This window comes from Gymnodraco acuticeps, unplaced genomic scaffold (genome assembly GCF_902827175.1).
Source record: "Gymnodraco acuticeps unplaced genomic scaffold, fGymAcu1.1, whole genome shotgun sequence".
In the NCBI taxonomy this organism is placed as follows: domain Eukaryota; kingdom Metazoa; phylum Chordata; class Actinopteri; order Perciformes; family Bathydraconidae; genus Gymnodraco; species Gymnodraco acuticeps.
In genome coordinates, this window is record NW_022990042.1 from 6122644 (window position 1) to 6143458 (window position 20815).

The 20815-nt window shown below is 41.9% G+C and overlaps 1 protein-coding gene across 6 annotated transcripts in view; it reads right to left on the reverse strand.

Moving 5' to 3' along the window:
- The window catches only part of LOC117545420 (amyloid beta A4 precursor protein-binding family B member 1-interacting protein-like), a 29586-nt gene that overhangs the window by 1144 nt on the left and 7627 nt on the right, over positions 1 to 20815 (reverse strand). Inside the window, exons 3-14 of one of the 6 annotated variants that reach the window (XM_034215186.1) lie at positions 19325 to 19384; positions 16016 to 16103; positions 14959 to 15146; positions 14794 to 14865; positions 14553 to 14712; positions 14343 to 14464; positions 14177 to 14251; positions 13433 to 13576; positions 12034 to 12144; positions 9919 to 10017; positions 9683 to 9752; positions 9281 to 9323 (exon numbers count right to left, since the gene is read on the reverse strand). In XM_034215186.1, coding sequence (XP_034071077.1) covers positions 9281 to 9323; positions 9683 to 9752; positions 9919 to 10017; positions 12034 to 12144; positions 13433 to 13576; positions 14177 to 14251; positions 14343 to 14464; positions 14553 to 14712; positions 14794 to 14865; positions 14959 to 15146; positions 16016 to 16103; positions 19325 to 19384 — 1232 coding nt within the window. Of the gene's footprint in view, positions 1 to 9276; positions 9324 to 9682; positions 9753 to 9918; positions 10018 to 12033; positions 12145 to 13432; positions 13577 to 14176; positions 14252 to 14342; positions 14465 to 14552; positions 14713 to 14793; positions 14866 to 14958; positions 15172 to 16015; positions 16104 to 19324; positions 19385 to 20815 lie in introns of those variants that run through there. The other 5 variants (XM_034215187.1, XM_034215185.1, XM_034215191.1 and 2 more) reach the window with 5 other exon arrangements.

The following is a 20815-nucleotide window of genomic DNA, read 5'->3' on the forward strand; positions in this document are numbered from 1 at the left end:
TCGACCAAAACAATTTAGAAAAAGGGCATGAGAAAAATAAATGTTCCAACGATTCATTAGATAAATTACAAAAGGAACATGGTTCCACTTCAAATTTAAATTTTGAATTTAAAAAAGTAGAAACCGGGTAGATTTTATGAACAATTTTAAAATGAGTTTCTTTTGCTTTAGGAGAAATAGGCAATTTTATAAAATAAGATAGAGCTTTTTCCATTACAGATAAAGTGTCTAAATCGATCCCTTGTGGAAATAAGCCTCTGTTCAAATGTGGGATTTCAAAGAAGCATTAATAGATTTGTTATTCTTAAGAGTATCGCCAATAAATTCCAAACTAGGTAAAACTGATACAACATTTGAGTACAGTAAAGTATTATGAATCATTTCAATAAGTGGTACAGGAATTGCTTTACAGATTTTGTTATAATCTTTAGCAGTACACGTTATATTGTATTTCGTTGAAAAAGCCAAAACATCTAGCAGTTTACCATTGCAATCTAGTAAATCACTAACAAACAAAATACCCCTCTCATGCCAATCACTCCTAAACAAGGATTTTCTGTTTATAATAATCACTCTATTGTTCCATGAAGTAGATCCATGAGGAGAAAAATTGTGGGTAAATATCATTTTCCAATAATGAAGTATCTGCTTATGAAAATTTGACAATTTGGTCGGAATCTTATTAACCTCAAAATCACATTTTAAAAGAAAATCAAACCCTCCTAGACGTTTAAATATGGCCTTTGGAATATGGAACCACATGGATTCTGGCTGGGACAAAAAAGCTTTCAACCATTTTATTTTAATTGTCCAATCATCGATTCAAAGTCTAAAGCTTTAATTCCGCCTTTATCATATTCTTTAACAAGCTGTGACTTTTTAATGTAGTGAGTTTTATTTCTCCACAAGAATTGGAAAATAATTGAGTTTTTTTTTAAAAATATTGGCCGAGGAGACAAAACATGAGTGGCATGGATAAATAAGTTTAGATATACCTTCTGCTTTAGTAAGAAGAACTCTGCCAAAAATAGTAAGATCATAGTTAACCAATGACTGAGAGATTTCTTCATATCTGTGATACGGTTACAAATATTAAGATCTTCTCTCCTGATATAATTTTTAGATAATGTTATTCCTAAATATTTCACTTCAGGTACCACTCTAATAGAGTCAATAATGGAATCATCACATGAATGGATAGGGAGCAATTCACATTTTGAAAGATTAAGAGATAACCCTGATGCTTTTGAAAAAAATTGAAATTGTGTTAAGAGTTTCCTTTACCATGGATTTATTCTTTAGGAAAATGGATGTGTCATCCGCAAATTGACTAATTTTAAATTCTTTAGAGAGCATCCTAATTATGTTGCAGAAATGTTAACCAAAACCCAGAAATGTTAGAGTTTCCATTAAAAAGGAATGTTCAACAGTATCAAAAGCCTTATAAAAATCCAGAAATAGTACGAGACCTTCAGTATCAATAAACTCCTGGTAATCGAGCATATCCAATATCAGTCTGGTATGGTTATGAATACTTCTGCCCTTAATAAAGGCTGATTGACATTCATCTACTAGTTGATTCAAACCTGAGTTTAACCTGTTAGCATAAACATGTGCTAACAGTTTGTAATCATTACATAGTAGGGTAATAGGTCTCCAATTATCCAACAAAAGATTATTTTTATTTGGTTTTGGAATTAAGGTAATAAGGCCATGTTTCATGGTTGGCGAAAGGTTTCCTGCTGAAATACAATCTGTGAAAGCCTTATAAAGCATTTTTCGCACATCTGACCAAAAATATTTGTAAAACTCTATGGTTATACCGTCCAGCCCTGAGGCCTCATTTTATAACGCCGTGCGTAGGATTCACGTGGGAAGGTTGCTTACGTAGTAGAAATCCAAAAAATAGGTACAGAAATGTTCCGACATTTTCCGATTCACCAAACATTGCGTACCGGCGAGGAAAGTGCGTACAGCACTTCCTACGCCGGTTTCCCTTTATAAATCACAACCGACTCGAAATGCGGTGCAGCTTTTGCGGGCTTCACGTAACGCCCATATTTGCCTATAAATTAGGGCCGTCAACGCGTTAATAACGCGTTAACGCAAAAAAATATTAACCTGGGCGGGTCACATTTTAACGTGGGCGGGTCCCAGTTCCGTGGGAGGATCACAGTTTAACACAGATGAAGACTTCTCCACGCTGCTTTCAAACTGTGAGTAAACACCGTGTGCTTCACTTGGAGGCTGTCTGAAGGTATACACAGATGGACTTGGACATTAACAACGATATTCCGTAATAAGTCTGGAAACAATAGCTGGTTTAAATGATTTATTCGAGCAACTCGTTTGTCTTGTTGTAGTCCTCGCTGTTCGCGTCCGGATATCGCCATCGTAATCACAACCTCACACACTGGTACTGGATGTGCATCAACGTGTTCCTAAGAATCCAAATATACCAAAAGATGTATGTAAACGACAGAAGAAAGCGATCGAAATGTGTATTTCAGTCGAAAGCCACGCACCCCACGGAAACGAGTTGATTGGGAAACAAGTTGATCGGGAAACAAGTTCATCCGGAACACCGGCCACAGTTACTACTGTAACTACGGTTCTAAGCCGTGTAAGTACTGGCCATAGTTACTACTGTAACTACGGTTCCAAGCCGTGTAAGTACTGGCCATAGTTACTACTGTAACTACGGTTCTAAGACGTGTAAATACTGGCCATAGTTACTACTGTAACTACGGTTCTAAGCCGTGTAAATACTGGCCATAGTTACTACTGTAACTACGGTTCTATGCCGTTGTAAGCACTGGCCATGGTTACTGCTGTAACTACGGCTCTGTGCTGTTCTCTTCTTAGAAGCTAGTTATCTGGTCTTAAACATTTGTGTTTGACTTGATCTCGCTTGATTGTTAGCAGCAGCCGCTTGGCTAACGTCTTGCGTGTACTGTTAAGCTTAATTATTAACTCAGCTGGTGAAGGCAGTGCTCTCGCTCCCGCTCCCTGTAACGTATTGCTCTGATTGTTAGCAGCGGCCGCTTGGCTAACATCTGGCGTGTTCTGTTGAGCTTCGTTGTTTAACTCATCCAGTGAAAACAGTGTTTTTCGCCCCCGCTCTTGGTAGACGTGCTGCTTGATTCTTGGCAGCAGCCACCTGGCTAAGCTGCCCCGTTAAGCTTCTTTATTTGATCCAGCTAGGTGAAGGCACTGCTCTCGCTCCCGCTCCCTCTGCCGGTAACGTGGGTGTAGTTACATCCCTCTCTGTGTTCGGCGAGTAGGAGCATTGCTCTACTCTTTCCGTTCAGCAGGTAGCCGGTTAAGGCTGTGTTCTCGCACCCGCTCCTGGGTACGCTGCACCTGGCATTCGTTATGAACTCAACCAGTGAAGGCAGTGTTCTCGCCCCCGTTCCTGGTAGACATGTTGCTTGATTCTAGCAGCAGCAGCCCGGCTAAGCTGTCCTGTTTAAACGTCTTTATTAATCCAGCTAGGTGAAGGCAGTGCTCTCCGTTAGCAGGTAGCTGGGGAAGGCTATGTTCCTCGCGCCTACTCCCGGCTACGCTGCATCTGGCTACCTATAGACTGGCTCATTCATGTAGCGCCTGTATGGCATCTCTTGAGCCCGAGGGCGGCCATGACCACTGCCCCCCTCTGCCTTGGCCTCGAGCATTTGAGGGAGGGTCTCACGCAAAGCGCCTGCATGAGCTGTAGATTCATGCCTCGGGCGCTCAGAGTGGCTAGAGTTCGCAGAGGTGGCACACCTCTCCTCGTCACAACTTCCTCCAGCTCAGTCTGACCGTTCCCGGCGACTTGATGGAAGGATGGCTATGGTTTCACCCCCCAGGTAGAGGGTTAGAAACAGGCTGTCCTCTAAGGTGGGTCGGTTAGCTGCCGTCATGGAGCAGACGAAGTCGCTCCTGTTGGCCCTTCAGCCAGGGGCCGGTGTGGGGGCTACTAGCTTGCCGCCTGGCCCTCCTTCGGTTGCCACACCTCTGCTTGAGGAGGCCATGTCGCTAGCGGCTCCGGATAAACCTCTTCTATGAAGGGGGGGCGGGGCCCCGCTCACCCCCGAGGAGGCTTCCCACTCCTCTGCTCAGAGCTCTCTGCAGGGCACGGAGGACGCCTTTATGGCGGCCATTATTCGTGCGGCCCTGGTACGCTTGCAGCTTCAGGTTCCGCAGGCCGACTCGGCTCGGGCTAGCGCCTTTTTCAGGCATAACCCTGCCCCTTTTCACTCCCACTGTTCCTCCTTCAGAGGAGTACCTGAGGGAGCCCCATGCATGCTGGAGAGACACCAGGGCCCTCTCCCACTCTGCTGCCAGGCAGGATCCGGCGAGGGTGGGGCTGGGTCGCTTGCCATCCATTGAGCCTGCCATCGTCTCCCCGATTCGGGCTCCTGATGCCAGGTGCCCTGGGCCTCAGTGCAGGATCACAAACGAGCTGCTCTGTAGGGCCTACGACACAGCGGCATAGGAACTCCCTCTCCCATCTGATACTGGCTTTCTCTACCTCTCTGCGGCAGGCTCCGGCTGAGCCTTATTTGCTGGGCCTCAGTGATGAAACTGTAAGCCTTTGCCCTAATGTCTAGGGAATGGGGACGAGTTATGTCCTTATTGGTGCAGACTCGTCGCCAGGTTTGGCCTGCTCAGTCACCACTGTCGGAGACATGTCCTCCGCAGTGTGCCAGTCGAGCTGTTTGGGGCAGCTGCCCTGTAGGCACTGGAGCGTGCTGCCCAAGCAGACCAGGCAGCAGCTCTCGGGTCTTCATAGGCCTGTGCCCACTCCCAGCAGGCTCAGGGGTCCCTCTAGCAGCCGCTCTCAGCCACCAGCTTACAGTGGTGGTCTGCGCAGGTCCCAGCGGTCCACTCATCCGCCTCCCGGGGCTTCTAGGCGGCCTCGTGCCTCAGAGCCTTACCGGCGCCCCCCAGGGGGCTCCGGAGGCTGAGGGGTTAGGCCCCGAGACTCTCGGGGACGGTCGTCGGCTGCTTTCCTAGCAGCAGCTCAGTTACTGGGCTGTCTGTACTTCCGGCCCTTGGGTGGTTTTCACCTTAACACAGTGGTACGAACCGCAGTTCCGGCCCCTAGCCTTCGGCTGGGCCAAAGTGACAGTCGTCAGCGATCCGGCAGAGGCCCTAGCTCTGGCCCAAGAGTTGTCCGTCCTTCTGTCCAAGGACGCAATCGAGCCAGTAGACCCTCTGCTTAGCCCAGGGGGTTCTACTCAGCGTATTTTCTCGTGAGCAAGAAAGTCGGCGGATTTCGCCTGATCTTGGACCTCAGAGGAATCAACAGATTCCTGAAGGTGCTGCCACTCTATATGCTGACTACAGCACATGCACAGCCGTGGACTTGAGGGATGCCTACTTCCACGTGGGCCGGGCAACATGGTGCCTTATATTCAGTTCCTCCGGCCCTTGGGCAGGCTGCCTCGGCCATTAGGCCATTGGGCTCGCTGTCGTTGCGCCCCATGCAGATGTGGCTGAACAGCCTTCACTTGGACGCCAAGTGGCGCAGGAAAGTCAGGGTGTTGCAGCGTTGCAGGGCCTATCTCCTGATGGGCGTGCCCATGGGCGCCATCCCATCCCGCCAGGAGGCCGTCACCATAGGTGCAGGTCTCTCAGGGTGGGGTGCAGTACGGCAGGGCAGGACCGTTCAGGGTCAGTGGTCTGCCTAGGAGGGTGCACGCCATGCCAACGTGCTAGAGCTTCGGGCTGTGCAGCTTGCACTCACGCACTTTCTACCCCAACTGGGGGGCAAGAATGTGCGTGTTCCTTGGGACATCATGTACGCTGTTGCCCAGACAGCAGTCCCTTCTAGACAGTGGGCGTTCTCACTCCACTCTGAATTTATGTGGCTGCTATTTCTGCCCGACATATTCAGGTCGACGGCGCCACGGCGGGGTGCCACAGGTCTCTTCCTAAGAGGGGCTTTACGGCAGCATCCCCCTAGCACCCCTAGGGCTCCGGCTTGGGACCTGCCCCTGCTGCCGGATGCCCTATCATCTCCTCCCTTCGAGCCCCTGGCCCAGGTGGAGCTTAAGTAACTGTCCTTAAAGGCAGCATTTCTGCTTTCCATGACCGCAGGGAAACGAGTTGGAGAGCTACATGCCCTCTCCGTGAGCAATACATGCCTGAGGTGGAACTCCGATGGCTCGGGTTTTGCCCTCTGGCCGAACGTGGCATTCCTGCCCAAGGTGCTTCCACTAGCCCACTCCAATCGGCCTATCCAGCTGGCGCGCTTTAACGTCCCACAGGAGAACGGCACGCCTGAGTGGCTGTGCCCTGTGCGTGCCCTAGAGGCGTATATTGGTGCTACGGCCCATATACGACAGTCAGAGCAGCTCTTCATTTGCCATGGCGGCACGAGAAGGGGCTGTGCTCTCTCCAAGCAGCGACTGTCCCACTGGGTTGTGGATACAATCTCACATGCCTATGGGGCCAGTGGCCGCCCCCCCCATCAGGGGTGAGATGTCACTCTACAAGGAGCATCTCAACGTCTTGGGCTGCCCTGAGAGGGGTGTCCCCGGAGACAATCTGCGCCTCGGCGTCGTGGGCATCGTCTGGCACATTCTCCAGGTTCTACCGGGTCAATGTCGCCACTCCCCATCCTTTGGGCGTGGTCCTGTTGCCGTGCTCCGCTGCTTCCAGTAGTGAGCAAGGGCTTGGATTCTTCATGACATGGTTGGTATAGGTCATCCAGTGCTAAAAGCACCGCCTCTGGCAGTAAGTAGGGACGAAATAGAACGATAGTTACGGCTGTAACTACGGTTCTATGAGTCCCGGATGACCGCCAGAGTTTCCGGTCACTCAGAATTCTTGTGTGCTCGCGAGAAGATTCTGGGAACCGATCCACTAATGACGCCGGCCTATGTAGCCGTAGTCACGTGGGTAACAGGTGACTTTGTTGTTATTAGGTACTCGAACTGCGCATGCGTGCGATGGACATATCCAGTGCTAAAAGCACCGCCTCTGGCGGTCATCCGGGACTCATAGAACCGTAGTTACAGCCGTAACTATCGTTTATCGTCTCTCCTGTTTTTGTGCTTAGTGCGTACGCATGGGTTAGAGTTTGCGTGGAGGACCGCACATTTTCCCGTCAAGTTAGTATTTTATAAATCGCAAACATTGCGTAGAAACTGGCGTACGCCATCTTTTGAGCGTATATCCCTTTATAAATGAGGCCCCTGGTGATTGATTGACATGTGCAGTAATGCACTATCTAATTCTTCAATTTTTAGTCGATCGTCCATATACTGTTTAAAAGGATCATCCATTGTCTTTTTGAATTCTGTAATTTTACTAAAAAAGTTATCACAATTTTCTTTAGAAAACTTTGAGTTATATAAATTGCTATAAAAAAAGTCTAATTTCTTCGTTTATCTGGTCTTGATTTTCAATAGTGACATCATTAACACTCAGTTTTTGGATTTTCTTTTTCACTTGTCTTTGCTTTTCAAGATTGAAGAAATAAGAAGTGTTTTTCTCTCCTTGCTCAATCCATCGGGCTCTCGAACGAATAAAAGCTCCCTTAGCTTTTTCCAAATACATATTGTCTAATTGAGTTTGTAAATTGTTCAGTTTAATTTGCTCATCCAATGATAACTCAGCTTTAAGGCATAAATTATTAATTTCACTTGTCATCTCTTGTTGTTTTTGTTTCTTTAATCTAGAGGAGTATTTACTGGAATTTATCGCAATCTGTCTCACACTAAATTTAAACCATTCCCATTTACTGAGAGATGACATATCCAAAAGCCAGAGTTCTTTTATCAGTTGTTTGATCTTTTTACAAAAATATGCATTCTCCAAAAGACTATTATTGAATTTCCATATAGGTTTAAGATTGGGACTGAAGTTGCATAGTAAAAAGGACAAAGAGATGACACAGTGATCAGTCAGAGGTGATGCTGAAAATGTCACACTTTGAGACATTATTAGTTAAACTAATAGAGATTAACCAATAATCGAGCCTAGAACACTGACCATTGTTAGAAGAGTTAAACCAGGTATATTGTGACTTTGAGGGATTATTTATTCTCCAAACATCAGTAAATTAAGTTTAAGAGGCCAAGTGAATAATAGAATCATTAAAATTATGACAATGTCCCCTTAAAGGAATACGATCTAACCACTCAGTCAGGAACTACATTAAAATCCCTCCGATTATAATCTTATCAGTCATATAAAGTACTTTCCATTCCTCTAATGTTTGGCACAAGATTGAAAGAAAATTATTGTTTTAATCTTTCTGTTATATCCATAAACACAATAATTAGTTAATTAGTCCCATTAACATCAGTCACAAACCGTGACCGTTTGTATCACTCCTGTGGTCAATTATATTTCCAGGTAACCTGTTAAATAGAATCATCACTCCAGCCGAATGTGATGTTTCCATGCTAGTAAAAAAATGTTGTCTCTCCCCATTGTACTTGCATGTTAAATACAAATGCCCAGCATTCTGCGCCACTCTATGACGTAGTATACTTGAAATAGTTGCTCTGCAGCATGTGTACTCACGATTGAGAAACGGCCACGGTGGCTTTGAGGTAACGTAAAAATGTTAAGTGCCTTATCTAGTGCCGGAAATTGGTTTGTCCATTCTGGGCTGCTGTTGAATCGGTTTAAACATGGTGGTGCAACATTGTGGACATACTCTCTATATACATATAAATAGCTTACTCTAATTCAATAAAAAACAAAGATTCTTAGTTTTAAGAGATTTGGTCATGGTACAACTGGAGCGAAGGGGACCCAAATGCAGGAGACAGACCTTTATTCCTTTACCTTTATGCAAGACAAGGCAAGGCACACATCATTTTACAAGCTTTGACATACGAGGATCCAACAAGACTAACAGAGGACCAAAATACAAGTAGAACTAATCACATAGACAAGACACAGCTGGAGAGGGCAGGCAGAAAAAGGGCAGCATGGTGATTACACACAGGTGGAAAGAATCAGGGCGGGGCAGACAATCACAAAAAGGCGGGAAACACAAAGACAGGAAGCAAAAGCAAAACCAGAATTATTTTTTTTTTAAACATAATGATATATATTACATTTAATTTCTGCTAATACCATACACTGGCCCTTTAAATACGTCAAATTCTCTGAATGTTAGGTTTATTGTTTTTAGATTTAACAATAAATACCATGCATGCAAATGTTTTATTTTTAGGTTGAGTTCCAAATAGCTTAGGCAAGGCAAGTTTATTTATATATCACTTTTCTGTATGCGACAATTCAAAGTGCTTTTTGTTTATGTCGTCATACCTACTTCCGAGGTCTGCTATTGGATGACTCAATGCTTGGAGGAGGGCCTATGTGAAAGGATATAATTGTTTTGTATTTAACAAGTTGTTAAATGAATAGTAAGTTCAAACAACATTGCGGTTTGAACTTAATATAATAATCAAACATAAATGTTGCTAAATGTAACTTTTATTTTCTTGATGTAAATTCAGTGATAGGCTAGTGAGTTTTGCGGCCTGCGGACAAGGGTGCCCAGCAACTATTTGATTATGTCGAGAACAATTCTAAAATGATTAACAATGGGAATTGGTTTTAATGTAAATGACAAGACACACAAAAGTATAAAAATGGGAAAAGCGAGATAAGTATCGCGGTTCGTAGTCCTAGTTTTTTTATCTAGCGGCCCTGTTGTGACGTGTAGACTCACCTTTGTGTGAAGCAGAGGGGTGAGCTCTCTTCATCGCAGCCTGGTAGTTCTCATACAGGGTGGTCCCATACTGAACACACATAGGACACACACATGTTTAAGTCTTTGACAATGTTGCAATCTCTATATTTGCTATTTCTGTGCATAGAATTTTCAAATTTGAAATTGAATGTCATATAGATTTCTAATCTAACTGCCCACATTAAAGTGATTTTTGTTGCAGTGTTGAATCTGACCTTAGCTATCCTGATGGAGTTGACCCAAAGCAGCAGTGTGTGCTCATCGTCACAGCACAGGAACTTGATGTAGTCAGACTCATTCTGGATGCAGGGATGCTGTGAAAGAGACAGAACCGTGATGTTTAAGGGAAATACCATAATTTAGTATTTTACTTCCATAAAATGGTATGACTTGAGAGAAATATTAAAAGAAGAATTGTCAAAACTGATGCAAGATCTCCCAAATGTCACTCCCAAATATGGATCAAACTGTGGTAACGCTGTGTACTACACTTCCCATAATGCAACTCAGTAGTGTCTTTGGTAGATTCTTCCTTCTTGGTAAATGCTAACGTCCAGCAAACTCTACTGCCCTAGTTTGAAACACGAACTCTCAGTTTTAAACGTGTAGCCTAAAGCTAAGATAAACAGGATGACATCACTATGACATAATTGGGGTCATTTCCTGTTCCCTCATTTCTGTTCCCAGTTTCATGTATTTGTAGTACACATAAAAGCCAGCAGAGGGCAGCTGATACCAAGATGTTGCTGCACTGAGGGCCTTGGCACATAAATGACAGTTTTTGACTGGGATTGTGGCTCTTGATTAACTAAATCAAAATGAAATAAGACAACAATTGGAAATGTGTATAAGTAAACACAATACTATATTTATTAGTATCGGTGAAAGAGGTATCAGATATAGCAAATGGCAACAATACATTGTAAAAATACTAAGTTACAAGTAGTCCTGCATACAATATGGAATAAAAGTATGAGCATCAACACATACTTTAAATACCAAAAAGTAAAAAGGTTCTCAATATGTATTTTGGCCTATTTCAGATTCAAATTAATTACATTTGTGTACTATTTATTGATACATTATGTCTGTTTTCATCCCTTTTAATGTTGCAGATGATAAAAGTGTGGTTTATTTCAATTACTTTATATTCTGCTGGGCAGCTTAAACTATGATAATATATCATCATTTACTAGTTGAATTATATTTTGTATAAATAACAAAGTAGCTAGTAACTAAAGCTGTAATATAAATGTTAAATCATTACTAAAGTACAGTACTGAAGTAAATGCACTTAGTAACATTTCACCATTGTTTACAAGGCCAGGGTCACATGTTTGAGAAGCATTTGTTCTACTGTCACACATTTACATTAACAATTCAAATGTTTTCTTGAGTCCTCTTACTTCCCCACACACACACACACACACACACACACACACACACACACACACACACACACACACACACACACACACACACACACACACACACACACACACACACACACACACACACACACACACACACACACACACACACAAAAAAAACCCTCCGTGTCGAAGTGACACTCGCAGCTCAACGAGGCTCCCTCCTGTCAGATGGAGGGAGTAAATACAGCGGCAAGCTTTGGGACAAACTCCCCTCTCTCCGGCAGAAATAGGAAATGCCGTAACAACATCTCTTAGGCAAAAAATTCAAATGAATAACTAAAATAAAACATCTTTAATTGTGCTTTTTTGTAAAGCTCTTTTAGTTGTAAACCTGATGTTTATAAGCTTCTTAGTTTTTGCAACAGTCTGTAAATATACCCGACTTTATAATAAAATGCACACATTTACCTTTTTCTAGACTAAACACAGGTATACGATCCTAAGTAAAAAAAAAAGACGAGGTTATCATGAGGTTGTTAACATCGCAGTTTATCAGTGGATGTTTGCTGGAACTACTTGTAAACAGCGTGTTTCCTGACAGACACACACAGCGTTGAGTCCGGTCAGGTAGTGACCGGTTTCAAGCCAGAACTCAGCACCGATGCAGACTCGCTGTTTGAGGGGTAGTGTGTAGGGGTAGGGTGTAGGGCGTGGTTTGGGATTGGGCCTTAGTTCCACTGTTCTCTCTCTCTCTCCTTTATTCATCGACAATGAAAACCGTATGGTACCCCAAGTAAGTGTTGACATACTGCAACAGAGACAACACTGACCCTGTTGTTAAGAAGAAAAAGAGCCTAACCCTGCACAATAACCCTAACCCTTTTTTTAATTAAATCCGATGATCATTACCAAGTCTGTAATTTTCTCCCAATGCCGAGTGTGATTCGTTGAGCTTACCTTAAGCATGAAGCAGAAGTCGGTGGGAGCTCTGTATTTCAGTTTGAAGTGCTTGGTGTTATAGATGTTGAATTTTTCAAAATGGACAAAGCAGACAAGATCGCTGGAAGACTATCGGAAAGAGAAGAGAAAAAGCTAATATTCAGAATGTCAGGGACAAATCTTAAAAGGACGAAATAAATGACAGTTTGGATTTACGTACGTGCGTTTTAAATGTGTACAAGATATGGTAATCAACTTTCAAGATCTTTTACCATTAAAAAGCTGCCAATCAGTTTTAAGATGTAGCATATGTTGGAGAAGTTGCATTGCTTGTCATCATTTTGTGAAGAAGTACTTGTTCTCAGCCTCATTGTGTGGTTGGTATTACAAATAAAGACACTTCAAAGAAGTGGAGGGCCAATAGTTTTTCTTTCATTTCAAGGGAGGCAACAATGAAGCTTCAAGTCAAGGGACACATTTGTTTTTTCTTTTGTAAAGCAGTTCAACTTTCCTTCCCTGTTTTGGTTTTGAGCAGAGATATTGTGTTCACACAATAAACCACACTGACAAAGGTGCTGTTTTACGGAAATCTACGAAGGGAAGCTTCAAGGAAAAGGAAGTAACCCGCAGACCTCTGGCTTCTGTTTTCTTTATCTCTCATGTTCTTTCTCACTTTATCTGGCACCTTTGTCCATTTGTCTTCTTCCATTAGCCAACACTTCCTGCTTTATGATCAAAGCTCCATCCCCCTCTTCTTCATAATATGACAGTAGCCTCTTCTCGTTCTGCTGATGATTTTTACTCTGCCTTATTCGGCCATTTCTATCCTTTCCAAATCTTCACCTTCTTCCTCCATGTGGCCTTGGCGTTGGATGATTGCTGCAGCGATTTGCACATCTGCTTAGCACAGTTTCCCCTCTTGGATGATTATTCGGATTTTTTTAATTTTTCAGCCCTCACTCACATGCTGCTCTTCAACAGCAGCTTGTACTCAATTCACACTGTCCATCTTAATTTATCGCTCTTTCTGCCTCTGTTATGCTTGAGCACTCAGATGTAAGCCATCATAGACTTCACACAGGGGGAAAACGTATCTTGTCTCTCTCTGTTTAAAGACTGCTGCTGTACTTTTCTAACTAAGAATAGTTAGGCTCTTTACTGCCTGGTGCCAAAAATGACCTAACCAAATGAGTAATAACCAGTTTTACTGTCATGGCAACAGCCCACTAAAAGGCTTTGTGTGTAGGAGGAGGTTTCAACCACACAGGTTGCTAAATAGCTCATCTCTAACCTACCTGTTCTCTCTTGAGCAACAACACATTGGTGTCAACAGTGCACTATGAACATGCCTGCATTTAAAGTGAAATATGATGTAGAATTCTTTAAATGCTCAACATTTTTATTTGTTTAGCCATACCTTTGTCTTTCCCTTGGGTACATAGTAGATGCCTGAGGCCCTTAGCACAAAGTAGCGAGGTTTCCAAACCTTTTTCCCATCTTCTTTGAGGTACAGGGTACCTTCAAGATCAGGAACAATCAGAGTGGAACCTCCAAAGTGCTCCTGCGGGGTCCCGGAATAGAGAAGAACATTAGTAGGTAAGTGTGAGGTAAAGCTGCGTGTAGTCTGCTTAACATGACCAGCAATTTGTCTTCAGATAGACCTCAAAGGAAGCATATATAGTGAAAAAGGGGGCCTGATATGGAGCCTTGTGGAACTCCACAGAAAATGGGTGCAGAAGAAAAGGACACACATTTAAATTCTAACAAAGGTTAATTTCTCTTGTAGTGTTAGAGTTCAAGGGCAGTCTTTGTGGGTAGAGTAATTTACTGTGTCAAAGGCAGTAGAGATGAACTAATTGAAACTGTGTGACTCAGACTCAGCGCTATGGTGACTGAAATTGTTCCAATGCACTTCATCCAGAATGTTGGATATTATTAATAGTAATTATTAAGAACAGACGGATCAGGTTAGGTTTATGACAGCTCGTTTAAAGCAAGATGGGACCTAGAAAAAAATTACCATTGAGTTATTTATTATTCATAAATTATATCAACTAGGTCCAAAACCTGTAAAGGTTGTATGAATTTCAACTTTCTCTCGTTTTGTGAAATGACACAAATAGTCTCATTAATAAGATGTGAGCATGGTACTGTAACTGACCTGAAGTAAGAGCTGTTTGGCTTGCTCATTAATTTTGCTCGAACATTCTTTCTTCTTTTTCCACATGTAAAATACCTTCAGGGGGAGAAAAGCATGGTTCATTATACCGACTAAGCAGAAGACAGTTTAATAACATTTTTGAAAAGGCAAGAGCACTCTTACTCACTTGAGGGTTTGTGAACATCACATACTTCTGAGGTCTTGAGACAAAGTACATTTTGTTTTCACTGAGACGAGTCCACGAAGACAGGGGCTCCACTACGTGTTCGTGGTCTTCAAAGCCTCTTTCTGAAATGTTGAAAACACATGTATATCCTGCCTCTGTGGAGATTATTTGTGGCATTGGTGTGTCTGTGTGTGTTCTTGTTCATCTCACCAATCTGCAGTTCAGGGTTGGTCTCACACAGGCTCCAGTCAATGCTGCAGTCGCAGTGTGTCTTCTCAAACAGCATGTCCAAAACCTCTCGGACTGTCTGTCTCTCATCCACCATCAGTATTTTGGAGCTGCCGTCACTCATCAGCACTTTTACTATTAACTAGGATAGGCAGCAAACTAAGTACATGTGTCTATCTGACTGAAAAGTGACTTAATACATAAACAGACCTGATCATTTTACCTTTCTCACTTTGGCTTCTTTCAGCTTTTCCAGTGCCAGTTTAAATTTGTCTGACTTTGTCTGTGGTTCGCTCTGGAAGCATAAAATGAGGAGGTTATCAGTTATCCTTTATTCTTTGAAATTACAACTTTGGTTTTCAAAAACAGTGACTGATTCTATAATTACCGTTTGCAGCCCTCCAGAGGATTCAACAGAGTTTGAAGGTGGAGGAAGGGCAGATGCTGCCATTTCATTATCTGCACAGCTGCCGGCCTGTTGATATGTGGGGAGGCTACATTCTGAGGTGGTTGATCTTGATGCTAGGTCAGCCATCAGAGCATCCAGGTCATGGTCCTCCAGTTCTTTAAGAGACTCTGTAAGGAGATAAGGAGTTGTGGCCTAAAGGTCAGAGAAGTAAAGGTGCCAGTCAAACTTCCCTTCCTGGTAACCTCACACAGATAACAAAACCTCCGTAGCCATTAGCCAAGCTAGCTGTTTCCCCCTGTTGACAGTCTTTGTGCTAAGCTAGGCGTCTCCTGGCTATACGTGTCTTTATGATACGCTATGTTTTTTATGTTACGTTATGTTACATAATGCTTCGTCATGTTAGGTTATGTAACATTATGTTATGCTATGTTTTACGTTCTGTTACAGTATGTTATATTATGTTTTTAATGTTACGTTATAATAATACATTTAATTTATATAGCACTTCTCATCTGCCAAGACAAATCTCGAAGTTATGTCATGTTACATCGTGTTTTGTTGCATCATGTTACGTTATGTTACGTCATGTTACGTTATGTTACCTTATGTTACGTTACGTTATATTGCGTTATGTTACATTATATTGCGTTATGTTACGTTATGTTACATTACGATATTCTACGTTAAGTTATGTTATATTACGTCATGAGCCTAAAGCTCTGCAGTGGGACGCTATTGAATCTATTTGTATTTCTTAGTCCTAACAACAGATTGTTGGCATCCTCCTTTATTTCCCAAACTGATTTATCTCAACCTCTTCAGAGGTTGGCGTGATCTTCTGGCACAAGAAAAAACAGACTCCCCCCATCTCCTAACAGAAACATAACATATTGAAAGACTGCCTTACCTTCCCCACTTGCATCATTTCTACATCACACATATTTTCAGGGCAGTGTGACTCTTGGTTATGTAACACAGTTGAACATCTACAGTTCTTGCTTTGAAAGAGAGCATTGTCATTTGAATGAGCATTTACCATTCAGGTCTGTGAAGCCAATGGAGAAGGTGCGCTCTGTCTGTAAAGCGCTGTCCACTTCAGTTCTGTCCGCTGATGGCATTAAACTCTGTAACAAAGCAATGAGATAATACATGAACAAAATCTCACACCATATGACCTTTGTATATTGTACAGCAAATAAACATTATTGCATCAAATGTTTCAAAATACATTTTACACAGAAGTAATTTGTATGACAGAAGCTTTTAATTTCAAATCAAAGAGCTGCCAAAATGGGCCATATGTGTCCTTGAACTGCTCTGAACTGTTGTTGGAAGAGGTTACATGAGCCTGTTTTGTATTAGTAGTTGTTTCCCTGTTTTTAATGCTCTGTTTTCAAGTTGGACAATTAATAGGGAAAATACCGCACTTGGCTTCTGCAACGACATAAATAACACTTCAGTAAGAAAAACTTATTTGTCAAGTGTGATGTTGCAAATTGTCTACATTTTCTTTTTTTGGAACAAGCTGTACATCCGGTGCATACATTGCACACTAGTGTCTCTATTAAAGAGCTTGAATATCATTGGAAAATGGCCGATATAGAGACTGCAATGTCTTAATTATTAACAGAAGTCTCTACAGGCTCAATCACATTCTTTAAACATGCTGGGATAACTGCCAACCTGTACACAAAATGATTGCTGCCAGCATGCAGTTTAACCCAGATCATTTCTGTCTGAACACACAACAAACTCTCCTTTTTGTCTTCTGGTTTCAAGGCGAGGAGTGGAATCACTTTAAATGCTTTTGTTTCTCAGACTCTGAGAGAATCAAGGCTTTAACCAAAATACTTTTCTTGCTAACATTGGTTATAGTCTGTTGGATGGTGTTTGTCACTGTGGTGGCTTTTCAAGAAGGCGCATGTCAAAGTGACATAGAGCGCTTTTCTGGTATGGCTGATGTAATGGTCCCATTCTCAGGGTCGCAGCTTACATAAAGAGATTTGAAAGGGCAAAAAATGGATTGAACCTCAGGCTGAGGTTGCATCAGTTGGGAGTAGGCTATGTCATGTTTTGCTTGGTGAGCCGTAGTCATATGATGAGCAGAGTATGTGTGCTTAAGGAAATCTGCAGCGATAGCCCACGTCCAATCCAGATGCGATGACTTCACGTCTCAGTCTCTCCTTAAATTTTTTCCGGTCAGAAGCTTCAGTTTCAACACAGAGACTGCCATGTGTAATCAGATAATGCACAGATTAGCGAAGTAAACATCGAGTGATTTGTCTGATTTACTTCCAGTAACTGGTTCCTACTTCAAAAGCACTGATGGAGCAGTCCTCCAGAATGTGAGAGTCTCAGCTCATCTGGTCATGTTTTGAGAAAGAATGCGACCAAAGATGTTTGACATCAGCTGTTGTTCCTTATAACTCCAGATTAACTGATGCATGATGTCTTGTCCGAATATCCCGGTAGATGGAGTTCGAAACTCATGGATGATTCGTACAAACTTTCAAACAGACGTGTTATGGTTCTCAGAGAAATAATCTTAATTACTCTGATGAGCCCTTTTCTTTTTTCCTAGCACCACATGGAGCTTGACAGTTTATAGTGGCAACTTCTGTGTCTGAAAAGTAAAGACAATTCGGAGGTGCCTTAAACCTGAATTATCTCTTATATCTATTTCCTATCTACAGTCTATGGTTTTGAGTGAAATATCTCAAAAACTCTCGTAAATTGTTAAACATTTTATGATCCCTTCACTTTTCATAGCGCCACCTTGTTCCTGTCTAATTACCTATTTAATTACATAATTGGCCAATATGTGTAACATGGTTGCTTAACAAACAGCATTAATGGTGGATTCAACATTCCTTTGTAAATTGCATTTTACGTAACATAACAATTGTTTGTGGACACTGTTTTCACCCCACATAATTTTTTATATAAGCATTTGTTTGTAACCTTTATTTAACCAGGTGAAAGCCCCTTGAGATCAAAAGATCTCTTTTTCAAGGGTGACCTGCAGGACATTAGTTACACATGTAACATAAAAACAACAGAACAACAATAAGGATGACATACAACATAATGTACAGGGTACAGTTTACAAACTCTATTTACAGAGACAGGTACCATGAGTATCAAACAGCATGTCACCCAGCTGAGTTTTAAAATGATGCAGGGGAACCAAAGTGCTCAGTTTTAAACATGTTTGCAGACTGTTCCAATTTAGTGGAGCTGCACAACTAAAAGCTTTCTTCCCTAAGACAGTCCTAGCACTTGGCACATTTAATAAAACAACATCATGAGATCTCAGGCAATAAGTACTTTCAATTCGTCGAGAGATCAGAGAGCAGATATAAAAAGGTAGTTTACCCAACATGGCTTTGTAAATGAACATGTACCAATGACTGAGCCTCCGTACAGTTAGTGAAGGCAGACCTGCCTTGGCATACAGGGTACAGTGATGAGTAAGTGCTTTACAGTTAGTAACAAATCTCAGGGCACTGTGATAGGCGGCATCTAACTTTTCCAGGCAATGGGCAGGTGCATTCATATAGATCAGATCACCATAGTCCAGCACAGGTAAAAAGGTCACAGTGACTAGCCTTTTCCTGGCTTCAAAAGAGAAACAGGACTTGTTTCTGAAAAAGAAACCTAGTCTAACCCTCAGCTTTTTAAGCAGGTTATTGACATGAAGTTTAAAAGTAAGACAATCATCAAGCCAGATACCTAGGTATTTATAACAGGTAACCACTTTGAGTACTTGTCCTTGCACAGTAACAATATCCAAAGCAGTGTCTGGTGTCTTTTTAGCTTTAGAAAAGAGCATTACCTTGGTTTTATCAACATTTAAAAGAAGTTTAAGTTCAGCGAGCTGAGTCTGAATAATGTTAAAAACATCCTGTAATTTAACACCAGCCTCCTTAATGGAGGGACCTGCACAGTACATCACGGTATCATCCGCATAAAAATGTAAAGTAGCTTCATCCACATTTTCACCTAAACTATTGATGTAGATGGAGAATAAAAGTGGACCTAAAACAGAACCTTGAGGAACACCATTAGCAATGTTTAACCACTCAGAAGACAGCCCATCAAAATGAACACACTGGGACCTTTCAGAGAGGTAGTTTACAAACCACCCCACTGCATGGCTGGATATGCCTATACTGAGTAGCCTCTGCTTCAAAATGTGATGATCAACGGTGTCAAACGCTTTGGAAAGGTCAATAAATAGAGCTGCACAACTCTGCTTATTATCTAAAATACTCGTAATGTCATTCACCACTTTCATTGTCGCAGTGATGGTGCATTCATCTTATAGCACTAGTGTACAACTCACCTGAGAGAGAGTATTCATCTCTCCAAGCAGGTCACTAAACATGGCGTCTATGTCGTCCATCTGAGAAGGGAGAAGAAGACATTTAGCAGGAATACAAACACAATGAGGACAGTTTACTATGGCAGACCACACCAGCAGGAACTGAAAAATGTGGGATATTTTCAGTTCTCTTTGATTCAGTTTCAAGCCAGTTCTTGAATGGATTGTCGTGCAGCAACTGGAAAACTTGGTATATAAACTTTATTGAAATGCTTGCGTAAGGCCACCAACATCTCCATAACAACATTTTTGCAGTAGACAAACAAACACTTTTGGACACATGCATGCTCAAGCACAAATACAGTTTGGATGTGTCTGTCACAGCTCTAAAAACCAATGAACAATATGCAAAAAGCAGCTTAATCCCTCCATGTAAAGAGCCCGGAAATGTGATATTTCTTCTCCGTCACAAGCACTGCAATGTGATGCCATTGCCATTTCCAAAAAAAGTCACAAATGAGTGTGTGTGTGAGCTGGTTAAAATGGTTTCCATGTTTCTCTGGCTGTGCTGTCTGAACATGTTGTTTTTATCGCCGTCTAGCAAAACCGATGAATCTCACCTTCAATAATCTCTTGAGCAAAGAGATTGTTGAATACAGTGCTATATTCGCGAAAATATGTCCCAACGGGAGAAAACAAACCCCCTAAATATGATTCCAAACCATCTCTGTAGTATTTGTGTGCATTTTATCTTAAATTAAAAGATGAGTATCACTAAAAAATATGGGTGGCAGCTCAAATATAAATAAATCACACTTTTTGAATTAATAATTGAAGAATTAAAAAAAGAGGGGCTTTTTTTAAGATCAAAGATGTTCTCTAACGATACAAAGGAGAACCCAGCGTCTGGGTTTGTCCATATGGAGACGGCACTTCGCCAGCTTTAGGGTCAACAATACATTGTGCATGTGGAGTGGCTTAAAAAGCTAACCGAAGAATGAGCTCAGTGTTTCTTGCCAACCCTTTGAGACTGTTGCTATGCACAGGTATCAATACCAATAGATACATGATAAAGCCACAGCAACATACATAGAAACAAGAAACCTTGCATACAAACAAAGGAAACAACTAATTTAGAGGCTGTATTAAGGTTTATATACAGCTATGCTCAACTGTTTCTTATCGGTATGTTAGCTTCTCACTTAACATTTTAGAGTTTTTTTGTGGACATGGTCCTACAATAAGCATAATAACTAGAAGCACATGATTGGACATTTAAACTGATATTATGTTCTTTGTTTGCATTGTTTTCATGTCTTTATACTTGTAATTTAATCATGTATGTAGACATGTGTAATGCAAGTTCTGTTTGTATGGTACCACTTGATAGAACTTGCATCTGTGACACATTTGGTTTTCACATTTGTATCCCTGTATCTCATTAAGTTGTTTTGTTCTATTCCTTAAATCTGTAATTCATTAACCAGGGTCTACTTGTGTTCGGTTCTTGCT